This window comes from Amblyomma mixtum, chromosome 3 (genome assembly GCF_055824585.1).
Source record: "Amblyomma mixtum isolate Tamu chromosome 3, ASM5582458v1, whole genome shotgun sequence".
Lineage (NCBI taxonomy): Eukaryota > Metazoa > Arthropoda > Arachnida > Ixodida > Ixodidae > Amblyomma > Amblyomma mixtum.
The window spans coordinates 170,350,571-170,365,933 of NC_143014.1; the positions used below are offsets into that span (position 1 = coordinate 170,350,571).

General features: G+C 41.7%; 1 protein-coding gene across 4 annotated transcripts in view; it reads left to right on the forward strand.

Moving 5' to 3' along the window:
- Positions 1 to 986: 986 nt before the first annotated feature.
- The window catches only part of LOC149352686 (protein FAN-like), a 77,302-nt gene continuing 62,925 nt past the window's right edge, over positions 987 to 15,363 (forward strand). For 2 of the 4 annotated variants that reach the window (XR_016290836.1, XM_089581908.1), the window contains exons 1-9: positions 987 to 1,339; positions 1,909 to 2,007; positions 2,085 to 2,163; positions 4,650 to 4,705; positions 4,795 to 4,888; positions 6,615 to 6,683; positions 8,633 to 8,677; positions 11,397 to 11,449; positions 11,890 to 12,022. Coding sequence is in view for 3 of the 4 variants with exons in the window: in XM_089581908.1 (XP_089438034.1) it covers positions 1,308 to 1,339; positions 1,909 to 2,007; positions 2,085 to 2,163; positions 4,650 to 4,705; positions 4,795 to 4,888; positions 6,615 to 6,683; positions 8,633 to 8,677; positions 11,397 to 11,449; positions 11,890 to 12,022 (660 nt within the window). In the remaining variant the exon portion in view is untranslated. The remainder of the gene's footprint in view (positions 1,340 to 1,908; positions 2,008 to 2,084; positions 2,164 to 4,649; positions 4,706 to 4,794; positions 4,889 to 6,614; positions 6,684 to 8,632; positions 8,678 to 11,396; positions 11,450 to 11,889; positions 12,023 to 15,363) is intronic. The other 2 variants (XM_089581907.1, XM_089581906.1) reach the window with 2 other exon arrangements.

Sequence of the window (15,363 nt, forward strand, 5' to 3'; positions counted from 1 at the left end):
TCCCGTAGGTGTATTTCCTTAGCGGCAAAAGGCATGAACTAGAACATGCGCGCTGGAGCAGTGCCAAATGTGCAGGTCTGTAGTTCAGTAGGTCTTGCTCAAAAGTAACTCATGCAGCAAGATGGGCATACTTTGGACGTGACTATAGCCATGGGCCTACAGTGACGTCGTCGTACCTTAAATGGAAATCGACTGGGTCCGTCGAACGTATAGACACACAAATTCCCTTTCAGCCTTGTTTACAACACACTCTTTCACTTGCAAAGGCATATGACAGTCGGTCGTGACAGCGCCGGCCGTCGAACACTTATTTGAAAAATTTAATACCGTACGGTGACAGCGCTTTTGGCGCCTGTCTTTTATTTAGCGTTTGCATATACGTGATCTGCAGCCACTGGAAAAATATACAGCCCACCGATTTTGCTTCTGTTAGTGCCACGTACATGATGTGTGGCTCGTTTTGCATCGCCAGCGTTCAGAGTGGCTTGAAGGTGAGGGGAATTCTCGTCCTTACCCATACCACGGATGCTGCTACCACGGGTGCTACATAGCCCCACTGCTGGAAAACGCAATTCCCTTTTTTTTTTTAAATGCTGTACGTTTTAGAAGGCAAAATACAACAAAATTACAACAACAAATGTCAACTTCTTGTCACCGCAGTGAGCTGAAATGTTTTTATCGCACTAGATCAATCAATTAACGAAAAATGAACTGAGAACCACTCGGTAACATGCGAAAACCATTCAAAAAAGGCGCGCCCGGAGAAACCGAGGAATTGATAACCAGTCTTTCTTCCGAGGTCAGTATTAAGAACATGATAAAAAAAATAATGGTTTTAACGTGGGATGAAAGCAACGTGTTTTAATTTATTAACCACCTAAGCGGTTTGCGGTGGTTTCGAAATTGAGGAGCTCAGCGGGGAGGCCACCTGGTGTGACCGGGAGGAAATTAAAGGATTTAAAGTGTGTATACATTGTCAGATCTATGTGATAATTTAGAACAGATTGAATCAACTTATCACTGCTGCTTGTTAGTGTCGTGTCTTTTCTAGCCGAAAGTTAGTATAGTACCAAGGTTTTGAATTGCAACCATTGCAACTGAGAGGAGGTGGAAGAGGAGGGGCAACAGAGAGGCTGGTTCTTTGGCAGCTGCTGTGATGTATTCACCGGCTTTCGCTCATGTGTAGCCGTGCAGTTATTGAAGTAGTGTGTCTTGCGTGGTTGTCGATGCCCTGTCTGGCGTGTTTTAAACAGAACTGTAGCATGCTGGAAGCCTGACAGCATTGGATGTTCGTGTAGTCCGCCGCGATGGCATTCATCGAACCTCCGAACTCAGAAAGGTAGGTGTTTTCTTTCGCAGGAACCCCAACCGCATATAAAGTTATAATATAAACACGCACCTCATTTTGGGGTTGGCTGCTTGTAAAAAAATGCAAACTCTTGAGTTATGTAACAAAACAAAGCGAAACAAAACAAAACCAATCCGTTTATTTTGATGTGTAACCCGAGAGCCTGTTCCGCACTTCCCCACTACCTTGGTGCGTTGTGTTACAGGTTGGTACTTGCACCATGGAAAAGTACAGCGATTGCTCCGCTTCATGTGTTGAGGCGGAATTTCTGGAACTCGTGGGAAACGTCGGCAGTAAGCCGTAGTTAGACATTTTGCTTATCTGCAGGAATGTGGCCAATAGTGTGATAACAGCATGATTTCGGTTGGTTGCGAAACCTTCTGAAGCTTTATTTCTTGCACGAGCTTGGGTGTGGCTCCGTGTGTGTGTGCTGTGTTATTTGCAACTGGGCAGCGGAGTGCCCTTTATGCAAACATGCAATTGCAAAATTGCAATCAGGGTAAACACTTCAGATTGGTACCTGCAGAAGTGAGTCGGGAATGCATCCATCTTTTTTGCAGGTTTTCTCTTCTTCTGCTAGAGCCTGGAGAAATTTATTTCAAGGATTACAGTGTGTACCTGTATCCTGATAATCTTAAGGAGGCAGAAGCGCAAAGAAGGTGAGAAGAGACCGACCTGAGCTTTGTCCCTTTGTCAACCATGGGCAATTATTCTATGTCTGAACATTTCATTGCAGGAGGCAAAAGGGACGGCTCAAGGTGTGCTCAAAGTCCATACTCTTTGTACCTGAAGACATTAATCATCCAATACTTAAGGTACGAAAATGACTCTTTCCTGCACCATATTGTTATACTCATCTGTAATGATTGCACCAGCATGCATTAAAGTAAACACAGTGTAGAACTCTTGAACTGGTAAGTCACGCACACTTGCAAATGAATGCAGAGATCAATACTATTCATCCATTGTTGTGAATTCAAATGATACCAATACTAGACTATCTTTAGGGCTAACACTGTGTTCCAGAGTTTTCCATGTAAAACTCTAAATGCATATGGGAGGTTCAGACTCTGAAGCAATGGCAGGTAATGGCAGACTCCATGGCAGCCTCCTTGTAAGACCTCTGTAATAGACTAACAAAAGTGTTTTCACTGAGCTGGGCTCAAAATTTTGGTGCCCTTCAAATCATTGCCCTTGTTGATGTAAAAAATGATCTGCACAGGTTATGACACTATTGCTTGTAGAACTGGACACTAGTACACATGACAAACCTATTTCTAAAAAAGAATGTTAAAGCATTCAAAATGAAAATGGTCATAAAATAACATTCTCAACAGTGTTTTCGGGAGCCTGTTGTCATAGAACCTGACACTTCACCTGGGGCACAAGTACAAGACGCCTATTAAAATTGCACCATACTTGGGTTCTTTCAAAAAGACTGTGCATGCATAGTGTACCAATCAGCAAGGGAATCTGGCCTAAGTCTTCTCGATCCAGTACATAACGTGGGTCTTTGTAGGTCTGCTGGCACCTTCTGAACTAATCCAGTTCAGAGCTTACATGTTGCAGCCAATGTGTGGAGTCTATTCAGACAACGAACATACGTGTCAGTGATGTACACTCTGAAGATCAAATTGCTTAGGCATCACATGTGTCGCATGTTGTTAATTCAAACTTCAGCATCAAAGCCGCATGCCAGCAAACCAAGTTATAAGCAGTCTTTCCTCACACATGAGAATACTAGCTGATGAAATTGATGTGTCCCTTGATGTCTACCCAACAAAATCTATGAATGACGCAGCAGTTCCATAGTTAACTTAACCTATTGAGTGTGGCAAATAGTTTCTTGCTGTTCCTAAGAGGAAAAGCCCACTGTAAGCTATGCACTAGCACTTTCTGTCCCTTCAAGGAAAATATGATTGTGAAGAGCTCTATAGTGATGAGTGATGGATCTAAATGCACAGATTCCATTACGTCTACAGTTGTTGGAAAGTTTCTCTTGGCAACCAAAACCATAAACAAGGACGCTTCTATCTTCACTGCTGAAACAGTCACGATCCTTATGGCTGTAGATAAGATTTTAGAAAACAGAATAACAAAATCTGTCATGTACACGGACTGGCTGAGTGTTCTCTCAGCCCTTTCGGGTGCACAGAGAAATATGAATGCCACTTTCAGCACATTGTTAGAGCGTATCATGGGGTTGTTATACAGAGGTCTTCAAATAACATTCTTTTGGATCCCTAGCCACTGTGGAATACATGGAAATGAAGAAGCTGACAAGGGGGCAGCATCCAAAAATATGGGGTCTTTTGATATTACTCACATTCCTTACCAAGACAGCAGACACCACAATAAACACAGAATAAGTCAAATGGGACAGATTAAATGGGATAAAGAAACAGATGGTGGAATGCATGCTATTAAGCCTCATGTGTGTGACTCGGTGGAATAGCTTAACAATTGCTTTGTTGAGGGGGCTTTGACATGATTGAGGGTAGGCCATACACACCAAACGCACTCATATCTTCTCATGTCAAACCTTTGCCCTCTTTGTGACACATGTGGGTGTAACAAATCTGTTGTGCCTACTTTCACTGAGCGTAATCAATGCAAGAGTAACAGGAGAGCATGTTTTCCAGAAGTGTACAAGCAGTGCATCCCATTTCGCCCTATACTCTTCCTTGCACCCGATTCATTGACCCCATTGACAACAACTCTAATGAACTTTTTTTTTACAATTTGTCTCTTAGGTAAACAGTCGATATGAGGTCGTAATTTTATGCTATCTACACAGTGTACAATTTTGAAATTGTTCAAATGTGCAGGAAATTTACACCTGCCTTTACTATTTATTGATGGTCGCTCATGGTTATATGACACCCATCACTTGCTATAAATTTCTCTCATCCTGAAATAGCTGCCGCGGTGGCTCAGTCGTTATGGTGCTCGGCTACTGACCCGAATGATGTGGGTGCGATCCCAGCTGTGGTGGTCGCATTTCGATGGAGGGGAAATGCTAGAGGCCCATGTACTGTGCAATGTCAGTGCACATTAAAGAACGCCAGGTGGTTGAAATTCCCAGAGTCCTTCACTATGGTGTCCCTCATAGCCTACGTCGCTTTGGGACGTAAACTCCCAGAAAGCCAACAACTAAACCTCTCATTCTGAAATCATTGTGTCAGTCTGTGCCACCCTTTGACCTCAGATGCCCTTACATCAGTAAATACTATTAATCGATATAGCCTGACAAATTGTATGCTAGAGGCTTCAGAAGAAAATGCCATCACTACATTTGCAGTTTCCACTGAATGAAGCAAGTATTGTGAAGAGATGGACTGGGCCCTTGTTGTCCAAGTATGTCACTTTTAATATCTTAAAAAATGTGCATTCCTTTATATCAATCTTATGTGGCTTAATGTGTTCCACTGTCATGCTTTTCACAGGCTGTACAGCAAGAATAGTGTCATGAATCTTCAAAATGACCAGGTGGTGGAGATGCTGGAAGGAAACTTCATTAAGCCTTATGTATTCAAGAGGGTACGTTGAATTCTTATGTGTGTTGAATCAGCCATTTATTCTTATTCTTCCAAATTTCGATGCAATAATAGGTATAGTATTTGTGTGCGTGCGTGCGTGCGTGCGTGTGTGTGTGTGCGTGTGTGTGTGTGTGTAGTGAGCTTAGTCCTCAATGATAAGGACATCTTGTATTTTACTCCATATTTCATAATGCATTCAATGTGGAGTTTTGTGAGGAATTAACTTTGTACAGAGCTTAGCATTTGCTTCAAGTTCCTGATTTCCATGTCAAGTGTGTTAAAAAACTGTTAGTAAGGATTGGGCTTTGGAACCACATTCTTGTGTTCTTGCGGTTACTTGGCTTGCTTTGCCACTTACTGTCAACATTTTTGGCTGTTTACAGATCACACCATTTCTCAGTAGCACTTGAGTTTCATTTATATGTCTACATTTTGCCAGAGCATATGACTAGGTTTCATTTCTTGCCAGCAGGTTTCATTATAACATTAACATTAATGCTACTAATTTATAAGGCTCACAGTATACCAATAATTTGTTACAAATTATTTACTAAGCTTTCAGAAGCCGTTTTCTTCAAGGTATTAAACATGAAAACATGATTTTACAAATGGTAGTGCACATTATCAAAATTTTTCGTGGCAGCATTTGAAATGTTCATTGTATCCCCAAGGGTTGCTTAAGAAATCTGTGTTAATCTCAGGATTTCTGCACATGGAGCCACTTGGTTCTGCACTGTATTAAGACCACATTAACATCTCATCCTGTTGCATGTGTTACTTCGTATTTATTGCACTATGGATTAACTTTGCTAGACTAGTTTCACCTTGGCACATAGTGGGGTCTCTCCTTGTTATCAGTAGAAAGGCTGCACTAATACTGCCCCAGGACTCTTGCTGTTGTCAGCAGATTTATTTAACGCACTCCCATAGGGAAAAGAGAAAAATACTCGAAACATAGCATCACCTTGGTGGCTGTCTATGGTGATCAGAGTTATGTCTACTGCATTGCTCGGTCTAATACCGATGCCACACGGAGACATTGAAATTACATTTTAGCCGAGTGACATTAGAGACTCAAAATGGCAGTTGGACTCAACAGAGTACCACAGTGCTCCACAATAATTTTGCCAGACCTTCAAAAGCTTCAACATTGACTCTTCATATTGCTGTTGCATTGGTGCTGTGAAGTTTCGTTTACAAAACTTTAGTTCAATCTTTGAAACATATAGCCATGCTCCGCAATGAATGTCATTATGGATAACAGAAGGTTATTGACGACAAAATTTGGCATGTCTTTTTTATTTTTGGAGACTTGCTGTGAGCTAGGTGCTTGTCTGTCTGTTGTCTGACACGATTGCATTTTGGTCACTCTGTGTACACACATCATGGAGGAAGGAGAAGACAGGACAGGCCCTTTCAGTACCATGGTACAAAATTGGTACATGCTGCTAAGTGCTGAGGACAGCATGGGAGTTACCAGTTTTTCATGTGTCATTGAGGCACGGATGGCATCTTGAGACAGATGTGTCACAGTATGGCTTCGAAGCACTTCTTTTTACTGTGAAGCTAATTTTCTTACAGGATGTTTGTTTCACTTGCATTTCTTTGTGTAAGGTAATAACTTGTTGCTTCTTGTCATTCACGCATCCTTTACTATTATGCTTGATGACTGCGCTCTGGTTGTTAACCGTGCACTCACTTGTAACATTTTTGTGCTTTATTTTCAGGAGAAAGTCTCCTTTTTGTTTTCACTTATATATGGAAGTATTGATGAATGCCTCATGCATATCTCTCAGGTAAGCCTTCAGGTTTTTTATGTTCCTTCACTAGACACCAGGGACCACATTGGTTTGTGTTTTTTTTTGAGAGGTTGAACTGATTAAGAATAGTTTAGTGGAGAGAACAATAAACGAAAATAGTTTTTCAAACAAATAAGCATAGAAAAACAGAACAAGGGAAACATGACAATTTTTAGTACTGCAGAAAAAAAACTGGTTTCATCCAAACTGTAATTGCTGAAAAGCACAAGAAAACATTGAGGACAATAAAAAATGGACGCATTGATTTCAGGGTGGTATTTGTTTTGTCTTCTCTCTGGCCTACATCAAAACTTTTACTGTGCTGTCAGTGGAGGAACTAAACAGTTACATTAGGAGACACCAAGGGTTTCAGAAGCCTACGATCCTCGGCGTCCAGTGACTGCAAAACAGATGGCCAAGGCAGTGGTCAGATCTGCAATGCTGTGAAGGACGATGTTAATTGGGATTCAGACAGGCCGCCATTGAAAACAACTTGACAGTGTTCACTGCTAGAATTTTACAAAATAAAGCTTGCCTAGCTTTGTGGCTTGGCGAGCTATTAGGTATTAAGCACAGCAATGTAGAGCTTTGCAAGGTTGAGGATTGATGAGAAATTGGGGTGTTAAATGATGGTACTCTTATGGTACAGGAAGCTTCTTTAATAGGTAAGAGCTCTGATCATGGTTCTTGATCCACAAAGGTGTAGTGAGGAATGTTGACAAATTTTTCAATATTAGTGGGAGAGTGCCAGTGTTGTATTAAAACCTTGTAGTTGCAGACTGCAGGTGTACAGGCCTAAAAACAACCAACCATGGCAATGAAGTGGTTGAAAAGTTCTATGAGGATGTGCAGTCAGCAACTAAAGTAAACATTGATTGCAGTGGTGAATGTAGTGAGCAAGTCAGATTTCTTTTTTGGGTTGTTGTCCTTTGTGTGTCTTCAAGAAGATATTTGATGTGTTTGGTTGGGAAGATTTTAGGATAAGAAGTAAAAGGGAGAGGCCTTGGCAGCCTTTGATTTACTGAGCAAGTCGGGAGATGAGTGAGGGCAAATTATTTAGAATCTCGATATGTAAAGTATAACATTAAGTTGAAAATTAATATGAAGGAACTTAAGGTAAGTCGGGCAAGGGGACAACTTCTTAATTAATAAAAACAGTGATATATTGTAAATAGTGAGCAAGCTTATATGTGTGTGTCCACGCTAAACACTTGTGAATCCTGGGCGAGCTGAAGTTAAGGGAAATAATTAGAGAAATACTTTTTCAAGCTGAAGTATCCTGAAATATCCTAGCTGAAGTTAAGAGGGTATGGGCAGGATATGTTATCTGGAGAATGAATGGTCGCTGGTCTTTTAGAGTGGTAGAGCAGATACCAAGGTAAGGGAAAACATTCAGGACAGCAGAGATCGAATTGAACAGTGAAGTTAGATTTGCAGGTGTACGGTGGCTTAGAATTGGTGTTGGACAATGGGAACTAGAGAGCCCTGAGAGGCCCGCTTTAAATTCAACCGAGGGGATAATTGTGGTCACTTGAGCTTGGGATCAGTACAAAATTCTGATGGAAATGTTTTTGCATGTGGAAACAAAGACTACAGACACAATCTAAAACATCATTCTTGGAGGCTGGAGATTTCAGGCATTAATAGAAAGCAGGCACGCAAATGCTAGGCATGCCTCAAAATGCTGCTGTGGAGAGCTTGTATTCAAAATCGCTTTTGTGCTGAAATTAGTGCAGTGCTTTTGGCAGAAGGGTGGTTTGGTGGTATTCAGGTTTCCTTTCGATGGAATTGGTGACTGGCACAGGTATTGCTGGATGCTGTTTTTTTTTTATACCTAAACGTGCTTTCTTGTTTCATAGTTTGTGCTGGTTTACGCAATTAAAAATGTTTTTTTTTTGGTCACATAGTCTTACATTTCTTTTTATGTATTTCTTGGGCACCTTCAGCTTTCAAGGGCATCGACACTGTCACCACCAGAGCATGATTCCATGGTAAGGTTTAAATTTGTTTTTTCATTGTTATGAACAGATTTTGGTTGCTTGCCCAAATCACAAAAAACCTAGTAAGAAAGAAAAAAAATAATAGTTTGAGGTTTAAAAAGGCATCATTTAACCTAGAAATGCAGCACAGTTCACTCCTTTCAAGGTGAACATAACGACAACCTTGGAAATCGGTTGAGCGTGTGATACGTTCAGCTTAGCACGTGTACCCAAATGATCAATTTGAGAGCATATAAGCACTCTTATGACGATTTCCACTGGTCGTGCTGGAGCAGGTTTTCTTGCTCCGTGGGGGCAAAATGCAAAGAAACTTGGCATGTGTGCTGTGTGATGCCAGTGCACATTAAAAAACCCCAGGCGGTCTAAGATATCCTGGAGCCCTCCACTATGGTGTCCCTCGTAGTCATTGTACAGCTTCGGGCCATTAAGCCCACGGACTCTGTCAAATTATCTTAGCATTCTGAAGAATGCTTTATTTCTTGGGGTAATGCTTCTTTTGTCTTTTAATGCGATAGCATTAAAGGCCCCGTTGCCCAGAAAATCCAGCATCGGCGTTGTCGGCGTTGTGAGCGAAAAACTTGAAACTTGGCATGTGTGCTGTGTGATGCCAGTGCACATTAAAAAACCCCAGGCGGTCTAAGATATCCTGGAGCCCTCCACTATGGTGTCCCTCGTAGCCATTGTACAGCTTCGGGCCATTAAGCCAACGGACTCTGTCAAATTATATTAGCATTCTTAAGAATGCTTGTTTAATTAATGTTTATTTCTTGGGGTAATGCTTCTTTTGTCTTTTAATGCGATAGCATTAAAGGCCCCGTTGCCCAGAAAATCCAGCATCGGCGTTGTCGGCGTTGTGAGCGAAAAATCATGAGCATGACTCTGGCAGTTAGTGCCCAGAGAGCCGCCTACAAGGCAGGTGAGCCACCTAGGTGACGTGAGGGTGACGTGACTTTGCGGCATCATCACAGCCTGCCCACCATGGCAAGTGGCAGTTAAATTAATGATTGGTCGCTCGAGAAGATCAACCTGGGCCACACAAGGCCCACCACTGGGAGCACCTGCCATCGCAGGGCAGTGATACATCACTTAACCGGTGCACCACTGCACCAGGAGGGGTATGAGAACTGCCAGAGGTTTATGAATGTATAGTAGAGAATGATATTCTGCATATATGGGAACTAACTCATTATGCTATCGCGTCATACCTTTAAGGCGGAGCTTAAGTGTCCCATTAACTTTTTGGTTGAAATCTTTAGTCTAGGATTGCATGGCAGTCTCAATAGCCCTTAGGCGGATTGCTCATCAGTGTGGTTCAGCTGGAGTTTGTGTTAACTAGTCCACACATGTTAAACGGCTCGTTGTTAACTGGACTTATCTTTCCAATTCTCTCTATAGGAAACTAAACAGAGATTCCTGAACTGTTCATTTTATCAGTTAATTAAACTTAACAGAACTTCATTTAATAGACACTGAGGACAAATAGAAGTTTTTCTGTATTGATGCAGTACTGTGTGTTTTAATCTCAAAGGCCACACTCACCGAAAACTGAATTTTCATAAGTTAGAAAAGACCAAAAAACAAAGTACAGGTGTAGTCATCACCGGCCGACTTCGCAAGTAAGATGTGTGCATCCATGTAAATTTTTGGGCGTGGTTTCACCTCAAAACTATAGTAGCCTACCCTTTCCTGTAAGGACGTCGTGGGGTTGAATCAGCAGGCGGGAAGATTTTTAAATCCAATTTTCTCTGCGATAAATGTACCTTTTTTTGCCTGACAAATGTCGAGAGAAGGAGCTGGAGAGTCAGTTTTTACTAAGAACAATATTTCTATGGAGTTGTCCTCAATGTCCCTTTAAAAAGAGCCCACCATAGTTCCAGCTTGTTGCCATTTGGTTCCAAATGTGCTTTTAATACTTCCAGTTGGTTTTCTTTTACTCGGGAAGCTAGTAAATACTGTAGCCTTTCTTTTATAGGCTCTTTCAGTGTGGCTGCAAAATCTGCTGCATATACGCGATTTGTGTTCTGCCTTATTGACGTACCACAGTGGCTCAGTGGCTTTGGCGTTCAGCTTCGGATTCCAAGGTTGTGAGATCAATCCCAGCTAAGGCTGGGATTGGGTGAAATGCAAAAAACTCCCATGTGCTGTGCGATGTCAGTGGATGTTAAAGATCCCCAGGTGATCAAAATTAATGCGGAGCCCTCCACTGTGGCATCCCTCATGGCCCATGTGTCTCTTCGGACATTAAACTTCATAATTTACAATTTACAATTTTGTTCTGCCTTATTACAAAAGGTTATTTTATTTTGACTGTTTAGTGCCATTGCCACGTCCTTTAAGCAAACCTGTACTGCTGGGTATGATCTGGTAGATGGACAGCTGTTTAACTGCAGTAACGTTGGTGTATGGATAACTGGCGAGGAAAAGGTTAGAGAAGCCTGCTAATTAGGAATTTGTAACTGCAAAATAGAACTTGTCTCAGATTTTTTTTGTGGACAGTGAAGACTAGTAGTTGCCTGCACGTTTGTCAGTATTCATCCTTGTGGAGACTTTCCTTGACCTCTTCTTCTTGCAGTGCAACACCTAGCTAGATTCATTTGCATTCCTTTTTAGTTCAAGCATGAATGGAGAATGTAGAATGGTGTAAAGAGTAGTCTAGCTTGTTGTAGTACTATGCTAACACATACAATTTTACTTTCTTTTCACTATACAGATTGCTGCAATGGTCCTATCTTGGCAGTCACGAATTTCCTTTGACCGGAGCTGGTGAATATATTCAGTCACTTTGTTTTGTCGAAACATGGGGCGGTTGGGTTTGGAAGTGAAAGCTTCACACCAACAGCTTCACCAGCCTCAGGCCCTGTATGCATCAAAAAGTTACATGGGTACCTTTCTTCTTACGTGTGCATGCATGCACAGGTGCCTGTTTGTACAATTTATAAAAGAGGGCATTTTGTAGTCGTGACGCATGAGGGTGCTTGTGTTAAACCATCATTCATTTGACTGCAAACCACCATTCATTTGGCTGCATTCATTAATGCAGAATACAGATGATAAGAATGCTTTTCTGCATTCTTATTTGCAACGTTTCGGACTGACAACCACACCAGAATACATGTATGTCTTCCTTGTTCTTCCGCTACCTAATATCACATCTCAGTAAGGCAAGCGATGCATTTTAACTTGCCCACTTTATCTCTGTGCAGCTTGGAAGACTTGTATGAAAGGATTGTCCTGGAAACAAAAGCAAACAAAATAACTCCTCTTGTGATCAACCCTGGCTTGGTGCTGCTCACTTCACTAAGGCTCTACTTTCAGCCCTTCAACAATGTTGAGCCTGTGAGAGACTCTTTTTGTCTTTACTTCTCTTGGAGGAGTTTTGCCTGTCTTCTCCTTGGGATTCATTTTTCTTTGTATTCTGTTGCCACCTTGCTCTTGCATTGTATGTGCAGTCGCCATCAAAAGTAAATGGAAGGCGGCCTTGTCAAAAAAAATTAATTTCTTTAAATCTAAAGCATAGTGGTCCATGTTTGTTGGTGCACAGTGCAATTCGCACAATCACAATTAGTCTGCACATAAGTATTCAAGGATGCATGAATTGAGCGGGCAATGATTAAATTTTTTCGTTAATATTGCCTTCCATTTACTTTTGACGGCACCTGTACCACCATTATTGTGCAATGTTTTGGTGGCTCGTGTACTACCCTGCACACATTGCAGCAGTGCATGTAGTTTGTCATAAAAAATAAATTACTAAGTCTTCAGTGACCTACTTCAGAGCCCCTAAGAGAAAAAAACCTGAATGTAGGGGTGCGTGAATATTTGAAATTTTGAATACTAATTTCTAATATTATAATTTTGTATTCGTATTCTGTTCAAAAGATAACTCTCCTCTGCATTTCGAAGATTAAAAAGGACACCAGTATTCAAGATAAATTGAATGTGCAAAAGTGTTTTCACAAGTATGAGTTGTCTTGTTGGCAGACAAGGTTTGGTGAGGTTCAACGACAGGCATGCACGCAGCGACATAGTGGCATTGTGTGCTGTTGTTCAGCCATACACTAGTGGTTTGTAACATTTTGTCGTGAATGGCTCACACACATCATGGAGGACAGAAACAATTCCACTTAGCTGTCCACGAAGCAGACAAATGAAGTGGAGATGTATGGCCCCAACGCTTTTACAGCAACATCTGTTAGTGACTCAGACCAAGAGATCTTGGTCGCAGTGATGGCTGCATTATGTGCAGCCTGGAAAGGAGATACGCATATGAAATGGTCTGCGCACACATGGCTTTCATGGCAAGGCAGCTCGCACTAGCGCATGCTGGCTGGGTCACATCAGCTGGATCCTCCCTATTCATCCCTACCATGACTAGTATTGTACCTTAGTAATGATGAAGGTGATTGGGAGGGGTGGTTATGTTGAGACTATCTTTGTATTCTAGGTGGTATTGAACATACATAATAGGTATGAGGAGAGAGGGGTGTCACATGTAGAAGCTGGGAGCAAAGGTCGTGTCTAAACAAGCATGGAATATGTAGAGAGGGGTGGCAAACATGGAAGCCAGCTGTGGTTGTTGTTGGAAATTGGGGATTGGTCACTACCCATATTGATATGTCGCACAGTTTCTAGGCAACTCAGCAAGAAGTGCCCATTTAAATTAGCTGCAATGACAGCCCCTACCACCGATTGAACTGGGTGCGTAGTGTTCCTGCTCTCAGATGTAATCAGAAGGTTGGGGATGCCCGACCCTGCTGCTCCACAGGCAGAATGCTTTCAATGCATCCACCTGCATTCACATTCCATTGCCATGACTTCGACGTCAGTTTTTTTTTTACTTCTTGTTGAGAACATTGGCTTCAGTGGCTCAGTGCAGTAGATAAATTACAAATGCAAGCTTGTAAAATAACAAAATGGCTGCTATGTTGCACTTGATTTGCAGCCTTACAGCATTTTTGAATAAGTTCAGTTTTATGAAACCTATGAGAGGAGCTGTTGCTGTCAATTGCCATGGAACTCTACACTTGCATGTGTGTTTGTGCCATGGATGTGTGGCGACAGACAAAGAAAGGTCAAAGCAAGATGAGCGGCATATCCAAAAGAAACACCACAACAGTTATCTTCACTACCAGCATATAGACACCTCATGCTTAGTGAAAGTTATGAGAGGTTCACCTACTGTCGTACTCCAGACATATGATGCTCTCATGAAATTCGTTTTGCAAAGCTGTAAGCCATTGCACTGTTAACACTGCTGCTGTTGCTTGACGAGATGTGTAGTGGCTGAAGCAACAGATAATTGCCACAACACCTGTGCAGTGGAAATGCAGGTGTAAAGAAAATGCTGCTGGAACTACAAGCTGCAGGCAAAAATATATCATTACCTTGATGTTACAGCTACAGTCAAGCCCACTTATAACAATACTGGTTATAACAATATATCGGATATAACAATGGTCAGTCATGGCACCATCAGCTTTGCCACGTGTTCTATAGTAAAATAAACTGCTTATAGCAATGCTGTCAAGGCACATTATTGGTTATAACAATTAAATCTGGTAATTGAGTGTCAACCATTATAGAAAAAAAAAGAAGGAAATGCTACAACCACACCAGCAAAACCATGCTTACAACACAAAAGCGCTCATGTGGGGGGCCGACCAATGGACTAAGCTGGCGCAGCAACGCCACGAAAGCAAAAGAGGCAGGCGTCATCGCGTCAGGAGAGCTCCTGCATTGGCTACGCGCATTGTGCATACCCCCAATCAGTTGGTGCAGTGCGCACGCATGCAGCCAGCGCGGTTTTTCTCTTGTCAGCTGTCACCGCACCCTTGGTTCTGCATGCTTCTTGAATTTCCCATAAGAATATCTTCTGGAAAGACGGCTTGATTCCTGTGACGTGGAGGTGCGCGAAGCTCCCAGTGGTGCAGTGATGGCGGTGCTTTGGTCATTGGTGAACATTGTTCCGATTCCCTAAAGTTCAAATTAACGAGCTTTTACAGGAATTAAAACAATCAAACCCCTCCAGGTATTTACTGTCAATAAATGCGGTGAAGTTTGTCATCTTTTCTTTTTTTCAGCACAACCCTGTTATAACAATTATTGGATATAACAATGGTATTTCCATGGCACTTGAATATTGTTATAAGTGGGCTTGACTGTATTAATTTTGAGATTTTAGTGGCTGAGGAAGGCTTTTTGTCTCGAGTTTTCCTCTTAAATAAAATTTAAGTCTAGCTTCTGTAGCATTTTTAGCAGTTTCAATGCTATTTATGCTTATTGAATTTATATAAGACTGAAATATGAAGACTTTCATGAAAAAATGCTGATTATTAAAATTATTCAAGATTTTTATTGGGTTAGAACTTTATCTCATGCTTCTTGTAATATGCATATTGTAGTCAATTTCTCAGGGCTAGACATGCACAACTGTCCTTGCTATGCCCAAATAAGCATTCTGGCCTTGCTTGTTGGATCTGTGCGCAGGGCAGTTTGTTCCAGCACTTTAGTCAGAGACTGCGTTTGTCACTTGTGCAGTGCTTGATGTAGCCATGTGCCTGTCGCTTGTTTTGAATTTGTTGAAGCCAAGGACGTCAAGTTCCATTTGGTTTTCATTTGGTCATATTGCTGTCAGTCACCTGGCCAAGTTCAAGAAACCTTTTCCACACTTTGCATCA